We start from the raw sequence: 23,167 nt of genomic DNA, 5'->3' as shown, positions 1-23,167 counted from the left end.
GATATAGATGAATGTATAAAAATATTAGCTTTATTTAAAGACCCTGATTTGGCAGAATGATTAAACATGCCTTTCCTCCACTTAAAGCACTTGTGTGAACTTCCTGGCTAAGGAGACAGAATGCCCACTGTATTGACTAGAACACCAGAGGGAATTAAGATTATGAGTGACCCTACACATTTTTTCCCTCTGCAATGTGATTGCCTAAGACACTAAGCCAGTAAGGGAGGCAAACATATTTGATGTTTGCCTTAGTTAACCCAGGAGCTAATGTACCTCAGGGCAAACCTCTCCTTGACATCCTGGTTGATAGTGTGGATTAACATTGGTTTATGGAATAGCTTTAAAGGTATAGTGGAGGTTATACTAAGGCTCATTTATATTGAGTTTGCCTTTGGCAATGCCAATGTGAGTGTCTTCCTTCGGTGCTCTGCACAGCATTTCATTTAATTATAATTGACATATGGTGGAACTGTTCTAATCAAACCCATGTCCTGTAGGTCGATCATCTCTGCATTGTGGACTATCTATAAGGATTATATAGAAGGCAGGCATGATAGTCCTTCCGGCTGCCACATCTAGCTTTTACCCAAGGAGCAGCAGGTGGGCCTTGGGCACATTTCCCCACCTTGGTGTCCTCCTGAAGTGTTGAGGTCATTCCTCGCCAACAGCTGTATCTTTCCTCCTCCACCACTGAACTCATCTGAGTACAGTTTGACACACCTGGGGTGCTTCCAGGCAAAGAGTAACTAGAGCTATCCATGAAAAGCTGCACTGTGGAGCGATTCCTTCCTTCCCTCAAGAACCTTTTCCATGGTAGCAGAAAAGAGGGAAAGAGTGGTGTGAAAGCATCTGCCAGTTACAGAGGGAAGGCTGTGCTATCCAGACCCCCATAAAGGGCTGTGACAGAGGCAGAGCTATTGCACAATAAAAGCCTCATCTAGAAACACCCTTGGGCAGCTGCACCTGAAATTTCCAAAGCAAAGCTGCAATTCTAGACACATTTGGGAGCAAGTCCCACTGCACTCAGTAGAGCTGGCTTCTGAGGAGAGCTTTATAGGATTGCACTGTGGGATTTTCCTGTCAGTATTTTTGCCTAGTCGACAGCTTGAAGTAGCCATCCCCAAGCTGTTGCCCTGCCCATGTATTGGAGTGCAGCTCTGGAATGCCACAAAGTTAAAAAGAAAAGGCTGAAGGGCTGCCCGGGCCCTCACAGGCCTGAGCATTTTGTATGCAAAGTGCATTGATTGCTTTCTATACCTTCCAATAGCTGGAGTGCCCTTGATTTAGAGCTTTGTATCATGGAAAGTCTCATGTTTGGCACGAACTTAGACATTCTCTCTCTCTCTCTCTCTCTCTCTCTCTCTCTCTCTCTCTCTCTCTCTCACACACACACACACACACACACACACAGAGAGAGAGAGAGAGAGAGAGAGAGAGAGAGAGAGAGAGAGAGAGAGAGAGAGAGAGTTTTATGCATTTGAGTGACATTGCCTTATCCTTCAACTGTCTCATGCCTTGAATTAGTTTGACATAATGTCCTCTGCTCATTAAAACACAGAAGCCATTTAATTGTTGTCTTAGTGGAAAAATACATAAGGCTTGTCATCAGCTGTTGCTCTGGCAGGACTTTCTGCAGAAATATAAACAAATGAGGTCAGAGTTCTTAAACAAACAGGCTGTACTTGCAGGATTGCATGTTGTGTTCTCAAACTGTGAGTGTTTAAAAATACTGTCGCAATGTTACTTACTTGCCATTAGCTGGGAAATAGCAAAGTTGTGTGCTGAATCCTTTCTTATTCATGGACTTTTTAATTCTCATCCCACATTCTGTATCAGCACAATCTTTGGCATTTTATGCCAATCGTCTGTATCACTCAGCAACTGAAATTTTATCTTAAAACTTTATACCTCTTAAAGGATTGAATCTAAAAATAAACTTCAGGAGCAAAAGTACTTGGACTGGATTTTCATGCCCCCCCCCCCCATCCCGCAGGAGCCTCTCATCTTTTCTGTGTTAATTTATCTTCCTTAAGTGCACAATCCTATGCATGTTTAGGCAGACAAAAGGCTTACAACTACAAGCAGTTCTCAATCCTGGGAGTTGCAGGAGCTTCTAAATGTCCAAGCCTGTACCCTTGATAGCCATTCTCCTTCCCACAAACTTTGGGAGTAGCACTTTTGCAAGCAGCAAGTGAGTAGGCCTAGACTGGGCCGGGGCGGGGGGTGTGGGAGGCTTGTGGCCTTCCCAGTTGTTCTGGCCACAACTCCCATCAGCCCTGGCCAGCAAAGCCAATAGTGAGGAGGGATAGGGCTTTTAGGCTACAATGTCTGGAGGGCCCACAAGTTGCCCACCCCTGGCCTAGACATCCTTAACGCAGTGTTTCCTGTACCTTCATAAAATCACAGTTCCCAGAATCCTTTGTTATAAGCCAGGCCAGTTAAATGGAGAGAAAGCCAGAATTAATGCGACATATCCAGACTACATATTATCTCCTAGTCCAGCTAAGACTTAGTGGGCAATCTGTTTATTCGTTGATTTCATTCGTACCACACCATTCTGCCCCACTCCCCAAATGACATCTCAGGGGGCTTGCAGTCACAAATAAAACGATTAAAATCATAATAAAAGCAAACATATTAAAATACAATTTTGAAAAGTATCAGTGGAATCTAAATTTCTTCCAACTAAACTGGATGGGAAAGAATTCAGAGATCTTGGTCTGAGTAGAGGAGACAGACATTAAGTCTGAAGTGCAGGCTTAATGTCATGGTCTCTGTATGGGTTTTGGGGCTGTTCCATATGATGGTTTCAGGAGGATGATTATGATTATTTTGTGGCTGTTCCATATGATGGTTTCAGGAGGATGATTATGATTATTTTGCATTTGTACCTTTCTTTCTCTTGTAAGGAGCCCTAGGTGGCTTACAAGGTTCTCCTCTCCATTTTATCTTCACAACAACAACACTGTGAGGTAGGCTAAGAGTCCATGATTGGCCTAAAGTTACTCAGCAAGCATCATGGCTGAGTAGAGATGAGAAGCTGGACCTCCCACATCTAAGTCCAACACTCCAAACACCACACCTCACTGGCCCACATGTACATGTTGCACATTTATTCTCTGCATTTTAAAAATCCCCGTTCTTTCATGGAAGAGCTCCCCACTCAATTTATTGTCCCAACAAATTTGTGAGTTTGGTTTAGGCTAACAAAGATGTTTAATTTGGGCCAATCACCTATAAAATTCATAGCTGAATGAATGGCCATTTGAACCCATTCACTGCCCAGAGATAGCTCTAAGAGTAAAATAAGGAAGACATCTGTAAATAAACTGTCATATGCAAGAGCCTCAATGCTGACTCTATCAGGCTACCAATATGTGTTACAAAATTTGTTTTGGGTCATTGTTGTTTCACTTCTGGTTAAAACGGCCCGTTATTATCAGGCATTTAATAGCATATGATGGGTTAAGTCCACTGCTTTAATTAGGTCTTGTTTTACCGAAATTATTTTAGATGGTTAAGCTATTTTGAATTTTATATACTGGAATGTTGGACTGTTTTAAATTTTGTATATTGGAATTTTAGATAATGTAAAATGTGTATACTCAAATTTTATACAATATTTTTATTGTATCTATTTTTATTGTGTCTCTTTATTTTACTTTGAGACATTGCTGTGAGGCACCCAGAGAGCTTCAGGTCTCGGGCAGCATAGAAGCCGTGGGATCCATGCTCAATGCACCTTGAACAGAGGCTGGGAAGCCCTCTGGAGCAGAACTTCCAGTGGCTGCAAAGGGGTATGGGAGAATGAGAAGGACTGGGAGAGGATGTGAAAATCCTGTTCTACTGGAGGTCTTCCACTAGCACAAAGTTGAATTGAAACTGTGGCTAATCTTGCTGAACGTTCATCATGTCCATTCCAATGCTGATTTTTTTGTATCTGCACCTCTGTGCTATTCCAAATTTCCCCTTCCGGTGTTTCTGTCTGCCTGCCAGCTTCGTGTCTGTGCCTACTAGATTAAAAGAGTTTCTATTATCTGATAGGATCTGCCCGGGAGGGCGATCCTATCTTTGTCTCTGAGATTACAGCAAATGGCAAATTTTTCAAATTTCAGAGCTATGCTTCTTATCAAACTTCATGGCTGGTGAATGACTATTGCTCACATCACTGAATATTTACAGTGTGAATATTTTATAAATTACAACAATGAGCAGGCAAATTAAATAGGATGTGGTTAACGTTTAATTAAAATAACACCAATGGATTTAGAACTTGCCTATCCATCATAGTATAATTAATTTCTCACACCTCAAATCATGCATTTGGAACTGTTGCTGGTAGTTGGATAACATGTAGGTGAGTTTTAACCCACGTCTATAACTATATCCATTTACAGAGGTTAATAAGATGGAAGAAGAGAATTTAAGCTAAAAAAAAGCCTCCTTGGCAAGCTAGGTAAAATTTGGCTTAATTAAATACCAGCTTTCTCTAACTTGGTGATCTCAAGATGGGTTGAACTACAATTGGCAGCCAGAATGGCTAAGGATGCTGGGAACTGTAGCTCATCCAACAAATCTGGAGTTCAGCAACTTGGATAGAGCTGTTATATAGGTGGTATAGCATAACTAATACTGGAGAAAAATGCTCTTAATTCCCAAAAGATTTAATTATAGTTATCAGCCTCATATTTTGTAAAATTCAGCAGTCACTATCTCAGAATGCCAATCTAGACAAAGCTCTTTGTATTTCAGAAGTGTGTGTGTGTGCGCGCACGCATGCACATGAGTGAGAAAGAGAGAGATTAATAATAGGACGGCATGATTAATAGTATGCCAGCTCTGGATGAAAACTGGAGGATAGGAAGCCAGTGCATCTTATACCCTCACGAGGTATGCAGCATCCCATCCTGTGCTGGAATGCCTCCTATAATTAAAGTTCCTTTAGCATTCCTTAATTTACCAACTTTCCGATAGGTATTTTTGCACGGAAGTTTTATTTTCTGTTTCATACTATTTGGGAACAATTCACAGGGCAATCACATGAACAAATAAACTTTAGTCTGTGAAGAGTTGCATCTTTCCATGAAGTTCACACAGTTTTAGCTTATGAAGATTTCTTGAAAGCAAATTCTGCCGAGGGATGGGTTAAATTATGTTGTGCTTTCACAAGAGACTTTGGGATGTTTGGGAGGGAGAAGGTCCCAAAGTCCTCCTCCTAAGGACACAGAACTCCTCTGTTGCAGTGTGCTTCCCTTTCTACAGCCCAGATAAGTGTGGTGGGCCTTTGGGAGGACAGCAAAGGGTGCTTTGGGGTGCCCACCACATTCTCAGCATGGAGCCCATGCACCCCTCCAGTCTTTGCCTGTTGCATAAATTCACCCTGAAAAATGAATATATTTTCCTGTGCTATTGTGATGGCAGATGAACAGGCCTATGCCACTGCTACGTAACTGCTGCTAGCTCAGGGAACCCATCAGATCTTTCCAATAGCTTCAATTCTAAACACATTTGCTGGGAACTAAACCTTATTGTGCAAAGAGGGCTCTACATCTAAGCAAATATGAATGGGACTATGCTGCTTCATTTTTGAAGTGCAATTTAGAAGAAAAAAGGAAAATGCTAAAAGGAAATGTTGCAAGGGGTGATATGGAAAGCAGTGAATAAAATGTGAGCTTAAAATGGTGTTGTATATTGAAAGCCCTTTTCTGTGCATTCAATGGCCGCTACTGACGTGACTCCATAAACACCCATACCCTCCCTGCCTGAAACTGCTAATTAAGTAGTAATCTGAACTGTTGCACCCCTAATGGAACATGTAAATGCACCTTAAGTAAACACAGCCAGCACAACGACATCATCTGTGGCTTATTGATGTTCCCCTTGCATTCACCTTTTCCTTCTACAGTTTTGTGTAAGATTAGGCATGTCCAATGCCAAAAGGATAAGGTAGTCTGGAGTTTTAAAAAATATTTTTGATAGCCTTTCCCTTAAAGAGGTGGGCTGGTGATCAGGCAGAAAGAACAAGATGGTGGAAGGACCCTGGCAATGAAACGGGATAAATGATGCACTAAGAGGTTTTTTTTTTTTTTTTTTTTTGAGTGATATAACTACACAGATGTCTAAAAGGCTACCCTTGGCTTTGTTTGCACTGTGATAGTTCCTAATTTCTCCTTTATATTAAGTAGTAGTGAAATCTGTGCTTTGGGCAGATCTGTTTTGAAGAAGTTCCATGCAGGATGAGAAGACCCAGCGGGGTCTGGTTTTCTCCTGCATCACAGTGCTGGGGAAGCCAGCACCCCATCCAGTCTGGCTACTGCTAAAGAGACAAGTCTTAAAATGTGGGAGAAGTGACCACTTAAGGAACAATTGCATTAGATTAAATGAATTTACTGATGCAAATGAGGACTGGGAGCTGGGGCAGAGGGGGCTCATTAGAAGGGGCTCTTCTGTGATTAAAGCAAGATTTGCAATCCAGGGCTCCTAGCATCTCTTTATTGCAAGACTTTCACCGCATTGTAGCTGGCTGCTTTTTTCTGAAGTGGGCAAAAGGGATTTGGATACAGTCCAAAGCAAAATAAGCTTGCTTCTGCCAAACTTTCTGAAATGCCTTTATAAAATGGCTTCTAATACTCATCTGTTGAATGAAAAACACCCCACCCCCATTTTTAAAAAATGCTTAATTTAGGAGAATCATTTCTAAGTCTGCATCTCGTCCTCTGTACTCCAGTACCTGACACTTTTTAAGGTTTACACATCAGTTTCATTCTTTTGAATGGTGTAACACATTCCTATTAAGAAGTGATAAACCTGAAGTTCCATCCAATACAAATATGCACAGGGTTGTGTCTTAATCATATTTTGAGTAGGCACATTTTTAGAGCTATGACCAACTTAAATGAGGGTACAATCCTGTGTGCATTTAGACAGAAAAAGCCCCATAACTCCCACCATGCATAGCTGGCTGTGGCTTGTTGGGAGCTCTAGGCCTTACATCTGTCTAAACTTGCACTGGATTGCAGCCTTAATATCTTATTTTTAGTTTGGCCTGTCTAAAGGCTTTATTACCGTGGCTCAAAGAAGCTTAAAGAGAACATAATGGGTATATGAAGAATTGTATACAAGAAAATTGCCTCTAGATTGTAATTTTTCAGAACTTTTTTTTGTTCTAGTGAAGGGTTTCTAGTGAGAAACTTATTTTCCTCCACATGACATTGCTTTGTTCAAGGCATCCCGTTGTTGCAAATTTCCCTCTCTTTGACCGGTTTCACTAAGCAACGTTTCTCCTGAATTCGTACATTGTCTTGTATGCCATTAGTAAAAGCTTAACCTATAATCTCCCATGTATACAGAAGGGACAGTGCTGTGTTTTTCCTCCTCCCTGTTCAGCAAAAGCTGGCTGAACCACCTGTTAGCATTACATCACTGGCTCCCAAGAACACAGTTGTACCAAAAGCCCTCAGACAAAGTAACTCTTCTTGCATTGTTTGCCCTCAAAGAGCTGATGTCATGCCGAGCTGATGTCATTGTATGTCTTTTGTATAAATGCCATGGAAACCAGGCAGGTGGGAAGCTTAGGCTGATGTCATCTTGAACTGAGGTGTAGAAAGTTGTTAAGTGTCTGCTTTTCTCCTCAGAGTTACTGGAACAATTTGCTAGGAAAATTTTGATGCGTATCAGGCAATAATATATGTACTTTAAAACTCCTCGGTCTCTTATGTGTTCTTTCATTGGAACCTCTCCACTTTTGGATGCCATGTCTTTGAGTAATTTCTTCTTTATGAACAAATGCATCAATTTCAGAATGGTGCTACTTTTTGTACAAAAAGCTAAAATCTTATTGTGTGGCCTAAATGGAGATGGGTAAATGATAGTCATTTTGCACACAAAAAATGGAGAAATGTACGTTTATCTCTGGGAGCCTCCAAACTTCTGTGAATACTGTCTCACAAAAATCATTTTGCCCTTGGAGTCCAGTAGCTAAAGGAGGACTAGGATTATATACTAAAACTAAAACCTAATCTTGCAGCATTAATAGAAGAAAAAGAGAGAAGGGAAGCAAAAACTTAGTAGATATTTGCTTTCTTCTTCCTAAATGGCAGCTGGGAAGTGAGAATTTGAAAATTCAGGCATAATATGCCAGCTTTTCTCAACCTGGTCCCCTTCAGATGTTTTAGACTACAACTTCCAGCATTCCTGAAACTTGCTGGCTGAACTTGCTGGGAAGTGAAGTCTAACGCCTTTGGAGAGCAGCAAGTTGGGTAAGGCTACAACATGCCATCCAAACAGGATTAGGCTCCCTTATACACAATCCTGTGCACAATCCTTTCTTCTTAATTAAACACACTGGCCTACTGACAGTCCTAATGCCTGGTAAGGGTTATGTGACTGCTGGTAATCTAGTCAATCAGGATTAGATTGATGATAAAAAGATCATGAACACCTTTGGGCCATTTGCCTGTGTGTAAGTGTGACGGACAGACAGACAGACAGACAGATGGGGGGGGGGTTAGTGAAGTTTGTGAGTGCATTGCAGCGGTTGCCACCAATTGCACCATAATGTGTCCTCCACTGTTGGCTCCACCAGCGGAACTGCAAGAGCCAAGTGGCACTTCAACATGGTCTCCACGGCTCATGAGGACCTACCCCTTTTGTGGAGTAGCCCTCCTGGAAGGGAACAAGAGCTGCAGCCCCACTTAAAGCTGCAGGATTGTGGGCTCGCTTGGTGGATTGTCTTAGGGTCTTAGCCTCACCTGAGCCCTGCATCACTCTTGTTCTGAACTCCTGCCTAACCCTAACCCTAGTCCCTGTCTTCTCTTTCTCTCTCTCCATTGCAGGTGGACTCAGCAGCTTCAAGCAGAACCACGAAAACCTCTGTGATAACTCCCTCCAGCTGCAAGAGTGCCCCGAAGGTGGGGGCGGAGGGGGCGGCGCCGGTGCAGTGACCTGCACACTACCTCAGTCCATCCCGACCACTCCAGACATTGAGAATGCTGAGCTCACCCCCATCCTGCCCTTCCTGTTCCTCGGCAACGAGCACGATGCTCAGGACTTGGAGAAGATGCAGAGGCTGAACATCGGCTATGTCATCAACGTCACCACCCACCTCCCCCTCTATCATTACGAGAAAGGCTTATTCAGCTACAAGCGGCTCCCTGCCACGGACAGCAACAAGCAGAATCTCAGGCAGTACTTCGAAGAGGCATTTGAGTTCATTGGTAACTATCCTTGCTTGCCACCCTCTTCCCTAGTAGACGTCTCTAATTGCTGATTGTCATGCCTCGAATGCGTTTCGTTCTGGGTGGAGAGGTGCAGAACTGATTCGGGATTCTGTGTGCTCCAAAGGGACAAGCGATTGTAGTTCCTTTTTGAGTTGGACACTGCCTGTGGAACGTTGGCTGCCAAAGAAATAGCCCAGTTCTTTCCTTGCCCTTTGCTTTTTAATATTAGGGTCTTTTCATACCATACAGGGGGGATATGTGGGCTTTGAGCAGAGTGAATTCTTAGCAGGAAGATGCTGTCATCAATCTCCATCTCTGTGATGTTTGTTCTTGTACAATGCAGAGGTTTGCAAACACCTGCTTTCCAGATTGAAACATTATCTAAGGGCTAGAGTGGGTGTTACTTTGAATCTGTTTCTAGGGTAAACATGATGTAGGTGGTGAAATCTGCCCCTACCCTGCATGCGAGGGTCCCACTGTGGAGCACATGTTCCTGGACTAGCTAGGCTGTCGGTTGGATCCAGCCAAGCTGCTCTTATATTCCCAGTTGGTTTCCCCATTGTTCTTATCTGGGATGGTGTTTCACCATTTCCCCACTGAAGAGTCCTAGCTTTCCGAATGAAAACCTAAGCCTTCGCCTACAACAGGAATAGGGCTAAGCCATGGTACGTCAATGTGGAGTACACATGGAAGTCCTTTTCCCAACATTGAGGCATGCCCTGTTGCATTAGCATTCTCTGTGCAGGTAGTGAGAACATTGGTAGGATTGCCTGATAGGTCTTACATCCCTAATTGCAGCTGAGAATCCTGATAAGCAGCCAAGGGTATGGGGGGGGGGGTCTTGCAGGCCTGACCACACCTCTTCCCCCAGGTAGCCCTACTCATGTTGCAGGTGAACACCTGTAGGGGTATTATGACTTTTACTTTTCAGACCTCCTCTCCCCCCCCCCCCCAAAACAAAAGAGTAAAGGAAGAATTATGCAGGTAAAACTGTTGCAAACTGCATAAAATACAGGAATCTGTAACTTGCCAAGATTGAAATAATTGCCTGTTGTACAAAGCCAAGTATCCTTGCTTCTAAAGTACAATGCTCCCTTTAAAAAGAAAAGAAAAACATTAATTCCTCTGCAATGCTAGCCTTAGAAATACTTTGTCGTCACTCACTATACCTAGTATGATGCATCCTTTTGGCTTCCAGATCTTGGCAGAATTCCTGAAGTACAACAATTGCATTTCTAGATATACTTGCAATGGGAATAAGCTGATTCTTGCAATGGGAATAGTCTCTCTCCCTCTCCGTCTCCCTCTCTCCCCCTCCCCAATAGAATTGGTCTGCTGTGGATGGTTTCTCCTTGTTTCAGTAACAAATGGAGACCTACCATTAAGTGTGGATCATGTGCAATGCCTCTTGAGTAGAGCCATTCAGTTGTGGTGGGAAGGAGAAGCAGGGGAGACCTTTCCAGCCCTGGTGAATTGGGTTTGGCCCAACAGTGCTGGCATCCCCTATTTCTTGGTTAGTTGGCAGGCAAACTCTTTGCAGGCGACAAGTACCTAGTTGACAGGATGACCCTTAAACAAAAGAGCAGCCTGGTTGATTCCAAGCAGCCCCCTGGGGGTCCATTCCAGGCACCTGCAGTGTCATTTTCATTCCCCTGCAGGAACTGACGGATGCAAGCTGCTGCTCTGAATCTTGGCCTATAAAACTAGTTCATGAGGGTGATCACAAGAATTACTTGGCATCCATGTGAAGTGCTTTAAGCAGTTAAAAAAAGCTGTGTGTGCAACTAGAACTATCAAAAGCAAGGCATGTTGTCTTATGTGCATTTGTGGCCTGCTTCAGATGCAGCCATGGAAGCAACGGTGTCGACTAACGGTCAGGAGCCGATGGGCTCGGTGCACTGCTTCCCTCCTCTGCCACACGAAAGAGGGAGGCAGCCCGTGCGCCCAAGATTTCTGCAGCCTTGTTAGTGACACAATTTCCCTGCCTGGTGCAACCTGACCTATCATTCCCATTGGTCATGCCAGCTGGGAATGATGGGAGTTGTCATCAGGCACCTCTAGCAGGGAAGTATGGCAGACAGCCGTGGTTTCCTGTTACCTTGAAACCTGATGATTTTGGAAGATAGTGACAAACGTGAGTGGGAATACCTAGCTAAGACCACAGGAGCAGCACCCAGGTATTTGGGTGGAGGGCTCATATTCATGCTATGATCCTTTCTGGTGGGCTGCACTGCTTGCAATTGACTGAGGCACTCGACTGTAATATCTACTTAACCCACCAGGCTACAGATCCTGGAATTTGGAATCAGGCCTTGAAACGAAGGTGTCTGAGTCAGCAGCCTCGGTAAATGTAAACAGGGCTGGTTCTTGTCAGTGTCAGGATGAGGGACTGCCTGGAATCCAGTCATGGGGGTGAAAGGCAGGATATTAATTTAATGGGCAATATTTTAACCATGGCCAGTGCCACATGGCATCAGCAGAAATGTTTTTGTGCAGACCTCCAGCTGGATACTCAAAGTTCCCGTCTATTGAAGTGGGTGCCACAAGCACGCCAGCATTTCAGCCTAGCCAGGGCTTGAAGGCATTAGAAAGAATCGGCTTGGTTTGTGTGGAGGCCTGAGAATGTCTCAAATCCATTTAATCTGTGCAGATGTGACCTGAGCCATGCGGGCAGGGGGAAGGGCAGTTGGGCTGATAAGGAGGCCAAGAAAGAATGGTTCTGAGCATCCTTGCCCAAGCCTTGCGTCAGAGCAAGTGGGCTGAGGCAAAGTGAGCCAATGGGATTGCTGGGGAGAAAGGGCTGGTCCATTGGCTTCATGGCATGGGTAGCTCATGGCTCTAGTATTTCATTGCTGCTGGGAGATCCATCTGGCTGACTAAAATGCTTTCTAGTGTGTTTATTTGCGGGGGGGGAATTATGACATGCACACACATTTCTTTTTGCATGTCCATCCCATGTGCTGCTCCTAAAACTGAACAGTAAAATAGTAAGCAAGCAAACATGTGAGCAAGCCTCTTGCATGTGTCCTATCCATTTCCCCCACCTTGCTTCTCCATTGCCCTGCGCGGCATGGCCAGGAAATAGAGAAATGTGACTTGACCAAACGACTGAGGAGAGGGAAGTCATGGTGGGTTCTGTGTCCTTCCCCATGTCCCTTCTTCTGTCTCCAGTAAGTTCCCCACTGCATTGTGTGTGAATGTGGTGTACATGTGGGGGAACATGGCCAGCTTGGCCCAAAGTACCATTAATACAGTTTGCATCCCAGGCAGATATTTTGGACCATCCAGAAATCTTCAGCTATTGGAAAGTACAGGAATGTAGTAAAATAAATACCCAAAGGCAGGGCCAGCCATGCCTTTTGCAAAGTGCCACACTCTTGGTCTTGTTCAGACTGCTTGTCCATAAAGCTAATTGTGCTTGACATTAAGCAGGAAGTGAAACCTTTGCCAGAATGCTTGTGTGTGTGTCTGTGCAGGACAATAAAAAGGGCCAATTCTATCCGTGTGCTTTAAACAAATCTTAGTGATTTTCCAAATACCGGGACAAAATAGTGCACAAAATTTCAGTTTAGATATTAGAAAAGTGCTGTAAAGTTAGGGCAGAATCTTATGGTGAACTTGGAGGTATCTAATGCAGGAGCAGCTCCAGAAGCAACTTGCACTCTTCCCTGACCTGCCTTTTCTCCAAGATGGGCTTGTTTTCCCAGTTTTCTGGAAGATCTCACAGGCGGAGCAAATGAGGCTGGAGAGGTGCCAAGATAGCTTGCTGGCTTCTCCAGTCTCCTTCCCTCTCCACCCCTGAAATGGTACCTCACTTTTTTGAGGTACTTTCCCAACCTCAGAGAGCAGCCTCAGGTGCTCGGATCTGGCCTTGCATCTGGGAATCCAAAGCATCGTATCCCAGTCTAGGGGCTTCTAGGATTGCCCCTTCAGCATTTTCCACTTTTACAGGAAAAAATGCAGATAGAACCCCTTGGTTGCCTGGAGTTTTTTCTTTATGGCCCTTTAGGATAACAAATTATATTTATTCTTTTTGAAAGGCCTTCAGAATAGCAAAGTATATTTATTCTTTTTGAAAGGATGGAGGGCCAATGGAGGGCAAATTCTTAAACCCTTGAGCAGTCCTTGTTTTCCAGACTGTCTCTTAACAAATCTCTTAGGACCAGAGAGTTTCTGTATGGCTTGAAGTGCTTGTTCCTGCCTCATCTTTGAAGCTAAGCAGGGTCTGCCCTCACTGAGATCTGGATGGGTGACTTAAATGTTGTGAACCACCCAGAGAGCTTTGGCTATGGGCAGTATAGAAATGTAAAGTAGTCATAGTGGTTGTCATAATAGTAATAATATAATGGAAAGTCCAGACATATTTTTTTCCCTTTTAAGTTCAGCCACTTCCCCTTCCCTTTGGTAACTATCAAACATACACGCAAAACTTTAGGCAATAAACAAATATTTCTTTGTCTTGACTTTTTAGTAGGATGAATTAGTCTGTTAACTAGCTACATCAGAGCTTAGCATTGCCCTAGAGGCAGTTTAAATTGGTTCTGAGAAGATCTGGGATGTCTTAAATAGATTTTCTTCCCCCTCCCAACGCAGAGGGCTTATGAAGGTTGAAATAAAGACATAAGGCCTCTGAGAAAGCAATACATGTGGTCACAGAAAATCCGCCTGAATTGAAATCTGGCCATCACAATAGGCATATGCATTCAGATCAAAGCTCCATCTAGGTCAGCATCCACGTAATGTCTGAAATTGGGCAAATGTGAAGAACAAGAACATGTCAATTACTTCAGGAAGCTTCCTAGTGACTACATCATTTTGTGGCCAGTCCAGCTTTCTCTTGGAGTAATGCATGAATTGGAGCCATTCCCTTCTCCCCTGCAAAGCTCACAAGTGAGGGATACTGAATAGTTTCAAAACCAAAATTCTGAATTTGTGTGGCACCTCTAATGTTAGCCAGTTTAGCCTGGCATACATCATGTAGCCTGCTGCAGGATACAAATAGGATCACCTCATATATGAAGCAGATCAATACCTCCTTCTACCAAACTGAAAGGGCAATAGATAGAATTGGGGAAGGCAGTGCAGGATGCTACTTTTGCCTGTAGCATGTAGAACAAAACCAGTTTCCCGAGTAGTGTAACTTAACTAATCTTGATGCTGCTGTCCTTTTGAGACCTATGTGATTTCTCATCTGGTTCCTACCCTCTGCTTGCAGGATGTATGCACCCATTCCCCCCTCCCCCCGCCCCAAAGTTGCATTGATGCCACACTGCAGCAGTAAGATAGATAGTGGGTGGGCTCGTATGACATGACAACCTACCCTGGCTTATCAGCCACCATGGCTTGTAGATGGGCTTGTTTGACTCACAACGGCTTGCCATGCCATCTGAACCCAAACAAATGATGGTTTGTGGATCACACACAATGGCAAGTGAGCCACTTGGCAAGAGCTGCAAAATCCTCTGCTGGTCCTGCCAAGCAGCCAGTGGATGAGTGTCACCGACAGCCATCCATGAGGTGCCCAAGCTCCACGTGGGGGCAGCTGCCAGAGGCTTCCCTCACGGCCTGCCCCCACAGCATGCAGGGACAATTACTGACACCGGCTCACGAGGGATCCCAGGCCCCCCATCTTGTGCTGCCGCGACAAACTCTTCGGCCTCACAGTGGCAACTTAGGGCAGAGAGCGGGGTAGCCGGTTTGCAGCCAGCTGAGCCAGTCACAGATCCTCCCCTGTCGCCAGCAGGATGAAGGCCTTGCAAAGACCCCCAGCAGCAGTGCACACCCAAACAGTTTGTAGCTCCCCTCCCCTGTGCTGCTGCCCCCAAGCCAGAGAGCTGGGATTGCTGCCACATACTGTGGAAGCAGCCCCCAAAGGAGGCGCTGCCGTGGTGGGCAAGCAGCAGAGGCCTCTGCAGCCATGTCCACTGTCAGAGATGCCACGGAGCTGCAGCCGTTCACAGCATGCAGTTCTCCTTTTGCATGGGAATTTGGCATAGCAAGAATGGAAAGTGGCAGGGAGGAGAGAGATGAATGGATTCTCGGGCAAGTGAAGGAAATTGGGCCAGGTGTTAGAATTACTTGTCACAGACGGAGGAGGAGAGGCATGGACAGCTCACACGGATTGGGTACTTCTTGGTAGAATGGTGAAGATCTTTTTCCCCTGGCGCAAATCTTTGGCGTGACTTCACTTGGGATATTGTGTTCAGTGCTGTTCATCTTACCTGAAAAGGGACATTATTGACTTGGAAAAAGTGCAGAGAAGGGCAACCAAAATGATCAGGGGGCTGGAGTGGCTATGACAGCTGGGAATGTTCAACTTAGAAAAAAGGTGAGGAAGGGGAGACATGATAGAAGTGTTTAAAATAAAGTATGGTGTGAGGAAAGTGGAGAGGGAGGCATTTTTCTTCCTCTCCTCCTTCATGGGTCATCCCATGAAGCTGATTGGTGGTAGGCTTAAGACAGAAGGACGTACTTCTTCACACAGTGCATAGGTAGACTATGGTATTCGCTGTCATGGGAAGTGATGGCCACCAATCTGGATGGCTTTACAATGGGATTGGACAGATTCATGGGGAGGAGGCTATCAGTCGCTCCTAGCTTTGCTGGGCATGTGCTGCCTCCTTTACCAAAGGAGGTATGGCTGCATACAGCAGTTGCTGAGGAGCTTGGGCAGAAGGGGGTCTTGCACCTATCCTGCTTGTGGGGTCCCGTGGACAACTGGTTTGCCACCATGTGTACAGAGTCACTGACTCTCAGCCAGGTTGCTTGTTGAGAGGAGGAGCATGTAAGGCCCCTTGGGTTTCCTGCAAGAGGAAGAAAGATGGAGTATAAATGTAATGTGGTGGTGGTGATGATGTTGTTGCTGATGCTATATGAATTTGAGCCTTTGTATTCTTTTTCTTTATGTAAACTAGGTTTGCAAAAAAAATTAAGAAAGTTAAGGCAGGGCTGGATGCTTATGTTGTGGAATGTGTTCTAAGGGTATGTCTGGAGATGAACATCTGCCTCTGCTTTTCTTCCTTTCAGAGGAAGCTCACCAGTGTGGGAAAGGCCTCCTTATCCACTGCCAGGCTGGGGTCTCCCGCTCAGCCACCATCGTCATTGCTTACCTTATGAAGCACACACGGATGACCATGACTGATGCCTACAAGTTTGTCAAAGGCAAGCGACCAATCATTTCTCCTAACCTGAATTTTATGGGGCAATTATTGGAGTTCGAAGAAGATCTCAACAATGGAGTCACACCACGAATTCTTACGCCAAAGCTAATTGGGGTGGAAACTGTTGTGTGATGGCCAAGAAGCATCTGGCAGACTGTTGTGTTCTTCACTTGATGTGGACTTGGGAGGCTTGGGTTGTTGTTGTTGGTTTTTTGGGGGGTTTTTTTTAGCTTTATTGGGGAGAGAGAATTATAAGATGAACATTCGACAGAAAATGTTTTGAACAAAACATTACAAAAATACAAAGACTTCACCAATGTTATGGGGAATGCTGTTGCAAGTCCATTCTCAAAATGAACCAGGGTGAAGGAGAGATGCATAAAGAGAAACCAGTTTTTAAAAATCTACATGCGTGTGAGAGAAACTGGACACTATATATTTTTTTTCCTTTTTGGTGATTCAGCTACTTGTAGAGATTATGACTAAGTAGTCTGTGCGGGTTCATAGACCGAAAACAGCTATGTTTTAAAAATAAAACACAACCAGCCAAAATAAAAGCAAAAAGACAACGAAGTCCATGGGCCTTGAGTTTGCAAAGGCTTTGCTAAAGAAAACCTAAGCAAAATGCTTGCTGGTGCAAAGAAGATCAGAGCAGCTTAATCGATCTGCAAATCACTTCTCACCCTCTTGACTAAAGAAAGTCTTTTTATTTGCCATGTTTCATCTTCTGGTACTATTTTTCTATTTGGGAGTGGAGTGGGTGGGGGTGGGATAGGATGTTTTAACACCAAGGACTTGACCATTTTATGCCATATGCCTTTACTGGCTTCTTGTGCAATAATAGTTTTTGGGAACGGAAAGAGTTCTTTATTTTGAGTGTTCAAACCAGTAACAGCTGGCTGCCCAATAATAATAATATTTTTTAAAAAATAGTGTGAAGGTGGCTGGCTTGATTTAGAAGAAGGAATACCACAAAAGCAATTATTTTTTTCCCTTTTCTGATACTGGTTATAGTGCCATAAACCTTGTTACATATGTATATCAGAATGTACAAAGATCAAGAACAAGCAAAGTTTATTTAAAATATTTTTTCGCACAAAATACTGGTGTGTTTCTGTTCATGTAAAAAAAAAGTTGATTATAAAATGAAAACTGTTTTAGAAATTGAGTGTGTGTGCGTGTGTGTCCTTTTCTTATTTCTTTAGGGAATACTTCAAACTAGTCAAGCTTTCCATCTGCCCAATGGTTTGGGAGCTTGATATGACTCACAGGTGGGTAATTACCCATGCAAGTGTTCCATGTGGCTCTTATCTAATTTAGATGCATTTACAGTAGCACAGTTTAGACACAGGGAATCCTGGTCTTATGAAGCCTCCCCCAACCTAATGCCTTCCATCTGCATTGGACTACAACTCCCATCATCCCCAGCCAGCGTTGTACAACTTATTTGAAATGCATCGGGTTGGGGAAGGCTGAATTAAGCCATGGTTTATCATTCTAAGATCAAACATCGTGTCCACATATTCCATCCATCCTTTTTCTTCCACATCTTAAATACTTCTGGGGTTTCTTAAATAACAGTTTCCTAGTTCAGAGGCAGCAGGAAACAATGGTTTGTGGAAGTACGGAGTTAAAGCATGGGTTAGAAAAGGAGTCGGAATGGCTCAGGAACAATATTTACCATGGTCAAGATGATTATATATGAACCAGGTCTCCGCACTGAGCAGCTAGTTAGTATGTGCACAGTGAATGCCCACCTGGGCCAGAATAGCACTGGCATTCTGGCCTGGCATATGGACAGCCAGGTGCCCATAAGAGCATGTCAAAAAGAGGGCACTACATGGCATAGTTAATGGCTTCCATCAGATCTAGGTTAGGGCTTAGTATTCTCTAATCTTCGCTCTTCCTTTTCTTCCATTGTTGGACGATGACTGAACTTGTTCCCCTTCTCCTTTTCCATCTAATCTTCATTGCACAAGCTATTAATATAAACAATTTTAGGAAGCTGAATCTTTATGGTGTGGCAATACAGAGCAAAAAGTAATAAGGTGGGTGGGAAAATTATTGGTTATGATAGGGCATATTGACATATATATTCACACCATCAGCATCTCTAACACCTGCATGCACTGGTGTGGACTGGACACCTTACTAGTCCACAAGGGGGAATTGCAATATGAGTGATGTTGTTCATATGCTGTATGTTGCAAAAATATCACAGCACCTTTCTGGTGTATGGAATCCTGCATTTCCAGTTGGTGCTTGAGTAGTGAGCTAGTAGCATAAAAGGGGCTATGCCAGAGTGGGCCTCTGGCCAGTGGAGATATTCCATTTCTTCTGGGAAGACTGCATAACCACTGCGCAGGCTTGCCTTTAGCCAGCCACCTGCTAACCAGTCACCATAGCACAGTATTTGGACCATATTATGAGCATTAAGCTTTGCAAGAAACCTAACAGAGGAAGCAGTGAGACAAAGATACAGTGCAGGTATCTCTTGTGTGCATATATGACATGATAACTCATTCCCTAGAAAACACATTGCAAACCCTCATTTCTCAATTTTCTGCTAATAGGCTATTGGCGGCCAATTGCACACCCAATTCAGAATAATTCTTGTTTTTGTATCTCCATTAGGAGTGGCATGTTGAACTCCTGCTCCTTCACGTGTTAACAGCATCAGTCTTTGTTTTAGATTTGCTTCCCAATTTATTTCTTCTGTTATTTGGGCGTGTCAGCCAGCAAACTCCATTTCCCACTGATGTTTCATTCAGGCATGCTAACATTTCTCAACAGTTACCTTTAGAGGGCTCCCATTTTTTAGAATAAACTTGCCACTTGCTAGTCCAAAGCTTCAGCACAGTACATTGTGAAGTTCTCTTCCACAAGAACCATCAAAGCGACTGCTGTTAAGTAGTTTCCACTCATTTTAATGTGGTATGTAGGATAACCCCATAGCGTATTGTGCCTTTGATTAGTATGAATTTGGAATGATGGGGGCGGAAAACCATTTCATTTTTGCGGATGCAGTTCCAGGAAGCTGTGGTGAGTTCTTTTCTTTCAGATCCAAATCTATATAGACTCAACATAATAAAGTAAGGTACGTCAAAAGAAATAATGTATTTTAACCTCAGATATGTATACGTGCACATTTGCCAAACACTGTTGTTACTATAGATATTTTCTTGAATTTTTATGCCTTTTATTAAACTATTTTTATACAAGAATTGATTTATTTTTCTTTCTCTGAATAGTGATAGCCTTTTTCTTTTGGATTTTTTTCTCTCTTGGGCTTTCCTGATGCAGTGAAAGACCAGGAGGTTTTGGTTCCTGATCTGTTTGAAAGATAACTGCTTAACAGCAAAGAGATGGGTTTGCATGGTTGGCTTTGAAGACTGCCAAATTTGTAGGGAACTCCTGTAATACACCTTGCTGAAGTCTCTCTTGAAATTTACGGAGTTTCATGTTGCCCAGACTGGTACCCATAATATCAAATATCTGGTTTAGATATTTAGTTCCTGAATGTCATGCATGGAGAGCCTGTGAGTATCCAGATACTTACAGATTCCAGTTCCCCTCAGCCCCAGCCAGAAAAACCAATAAGAAGGGGTGATGTGAATTGCAGTCCAGCAATACCTGCACAGAGGTGGTTTCTCCCCATCCTTGCCTCATGCATGTGTGTGTTGAGTATATGGATTAGCCTTCCCGAATCTGCTACTCACCAGATGTTTTGGAATACAAGTTCTTCTCCATGATTTCTATGCATCACACATATGGGGTCCACATCTGCGTGGATTCTACAGCTGAGTGAAAGCCTCTCCCATTTCTGGTCCCTGCACCCATGAGAGATGCTCCAGCCCATTCCCTCTGTTCCTTTTTGACCCCCTCCATACCTAGATCGGGAAGAGCTCCTTTCCTCAGTTTCTCCATCCATCCATCCATCCATCTGAAGCTTTTCTATCCCATCCCAATCTTGGGACAGCCTACAATAGAATAAGTAGAATAAAACAAACCCACAGCATCAGTCCATTAATATACCAAAACCCCGGTTAAAATCAATTAAACATTAAAATAGTGGGAAAATAAAAAGGGTTTTGTCTGGTGCGGAAAAGAATATAACCTTATTACCTTCTCTCTCTCTCTCTCTCTCTCTCTCTCCCCCCCCCCCCCCCACTTTCTCCTCCTTGGTCAGCTTCCTTTTCTACCCCTCTCTCTGTGAACTTTGTTTTCACTCTTGACTTGTAAAACACACACACACACTTTTCCTACCTTCCCTCTCTCTCTGGTCTTTTGCACCCTTCTACTGATCATCCCTCCCTCCTTTGCTTCTGCCTTCCCCGTCTACTGCAACAGCATCGAAGGGAAGACACATTTAGAAATGTGTCCACTGTGGGACTGAACTGCCCGCCACAGATGGACACCTCCTCTGCCATTTCTGCTTGGGCAAGCACACGTGGGAAACCACGGGACTTTGCCACACAGGGCCCAATATTTCCACTGGAGGAGATGGGCAGATTCTCTGGGCAGATCGTGAGGATGGTGAATTCCCTCAGTGTTGAGATACGGTATCCTGGAAGGCAGGATCACAGTCTCCCTCTCCTATGCCATTACCAGGGAGGACTTGGCACCAGTGGCAGTGCCCATACACTGCAGAGGATCCAGCAGACATAGAAGGCCCTACAGCTGCACATACCATCTCAGAGCAGTTCAAGAGCATGTACTGGGTCCTGGAAAGAAGCATTCTGTTCCTCTTCCAGCATCCATAGCCAGCTTGGTCATCCCTGGATCTGTGTAGGGCTGATCGCAATAGGAACACTTGGTGCCGGTAGAGAGAGAGAGCCAATGACTGGGCAGTATAGTGAGGGGGTCTCTGTGGCTTCATTGCTTGGCCTCTGAGTCTCCAACTATAAGGCCACTGTGGCCCACTACTGACTGCTGGCGTGGGACAAAAACAGGACTGTGTGCGACCACCTTTCTGATGACTACAGGGAACTGATTCGGGTGTTCTCATCAGAGGCCATGAAGCTGGCTCATCAGCAGACCCACCACAGCATGGACCTGTTGGCTCCGACGCCAAGGCAATGATAGGCTCATCAGGAGACATCCACAGGGCGGCCACAGGAGGACCTGCTCCAGCACTGAGGACCTCCCCTTTGATGGGGAAGGCCTCTTCCAAGCACACATGGACTCCCTGCTGAAGGCCAGGAGGATGGTGAGGAGGATGGTTTCCAATGATCGTCCACCAAAACTCATACGTCAGCCCCCCCCCCCCCATCCAGCACATCCTTAGCAGTACAAGGTTTATGTTGAGCCTGTCCCCATGTTCCAGGCATCCCCTGAGGCCAGATGGTGCAACACCATGGCCTGCTTCAAGCAAGCATGAAAGCACCTGAAGAGGGATGAGCACCATCATTGTTGGCAGACATCTCTTTCTATTCCTTCCCGCACGGGAACTTATAGCATTTGACTCCTGGCTCTACTCCATCACAGAGAGTGCCTACCAGATTGCGTCCATACTCTGCCATCTCTCAACTCCATTAGGAGAAAGGATTCATCCCAATACTGAACGTTGGGGGTTGATTCATTACTTTCCAGGGGGACCATAGGGACCTCATTCCAACCTTTTCTGGGGCTTTGACTCTCACTACTTCACGATACCAAAATGGAATGGAGGAATCAGACCAATTGGAGACCTACGAGGCATTTTTATAGGGAACCCAGATCGTTCCTAGAGGCATCACCTATCATACTGAAGGAGTTCAGGATGGTCACCAAAGCATCCTAGCTCTCTGGCAAGAACTAAACTAGTTTTCCATGACTGGCTTGCAAGATGCCTACTTCCACATTACCATAGACCATAATTATAGACACTTCCTATGCTTCCAGATTGGAGACGAGATATTCCGATTCCCTGTCCTCCCCTTTGGGCTCTCAACTGCCTCCAGGGCATTCATTAAAAGCACGGAAGTGGACTGCTCACACCTGTGCCTCTGAGGAGTATAAGCCTTGATGACTGGCTCCTAGTTGTGCCATCTGAGGCAGTGTTACTATATATTCATTCATTCATTCAATCAATCAATCAATCAGTCAGTCAGTTAGTCAATGTATATGCTGCCTCGCTAGCCATAGGCTCTCTGGGCAGCTTACAACATGCTGAAAGCCAGCAACATAGAGCAATACAAGCACAATATAACATTCACTGCAAAGTCTAATCATAATAACAATAAAATCTATAAATTAACAGAATTAAAAAACCAAAATAGGAAAAGAATAGAATTAATAAAGACTAAATGATATATATATCCCAAGAATAAAGCATAAACCATTAAAATTAAGAATAAATATCTCTATTTTTATGGCAGAGCATAAAAATAACATTAATACCTAAAATTTCCCCTGTTAAAATAACTGCTAAACAGGTAAGTCTTTAGTTGACACCTAAAAGCCAAAAGAGTAGGTGCCAACCGGACCTTGAGCAGGATTGAATTCCAGACTTGGGGTGCTATGCAGGAGAAGGCCCTCCTCCTTACAAACTCCCCCTTCAACTTCGTTACGGGGAGGGCGTCGGATGGAGACCACAGGGAATGGACTGGTATGTAAGGAGACTTCAACTGCACCACCTGCTCTATCCTACAGACTCTGGGACTCTGTATTGATCATAACAATGTGCTCTCCCCATCCCAAGCCATCCTCTTCATAGGGGCTTGCTTTATAGAATCATAAAATCATGGAATAGTACAGTTGGAAGGGGCCCTGACGTTCCTCGGGTCCAACCCCTTGCTTTTGCAG

The 23,167-nt window shown here is 44.2% G+C and overlaps 1 protein-coding gene across 1 annotated transcript in view; it reads left to right on the top strand.

The window, feature by feature from the left end:
* DUSP10 (dual specificity phosphatase 10) overlaps positions 1-19,605 on the top strand; it is a 50,746-nt gene extending 31,141 nt beyond the window's left edge. The window contains exons 3-4 of the mRNA XM_044430309.1: positions 8,838-9,218; positions 16,248-19,605. Coding sequence (XP_044286244.1) covers positions 8,838-9,218; positions 16,248-16,513 — 647 coding nt within the window. The 3' untranslated portion in view covers positions 16,514-19,605. The remainder of the gene's footprint in view (positions 1-8,837; positions 9,219-16,247) is intronic.
* Positions 19,606-23,167: the final 3,562 nt, after the last annotated feature.

The sequence above is a fragment of the Varanus komodoensis genome, unplaced genomic scaffold (genome assembly GCF_004798865.1).
Source record: "Varanus komodoensis strain SLA01 unplaced genomic scaffold, ASM479886v1 scaffold1, whole genome shotgun sequence".
NCBI lineage: Eukaryota > Metazoa > Chordata > Lepidosauria > Squamata > Varanidae > Varanus > Varanus komodoensis.
Note: the sequence above shows the minus strand (reverse complement) of the source record. Positions and strands in the feature narration are given on the sequence as shown.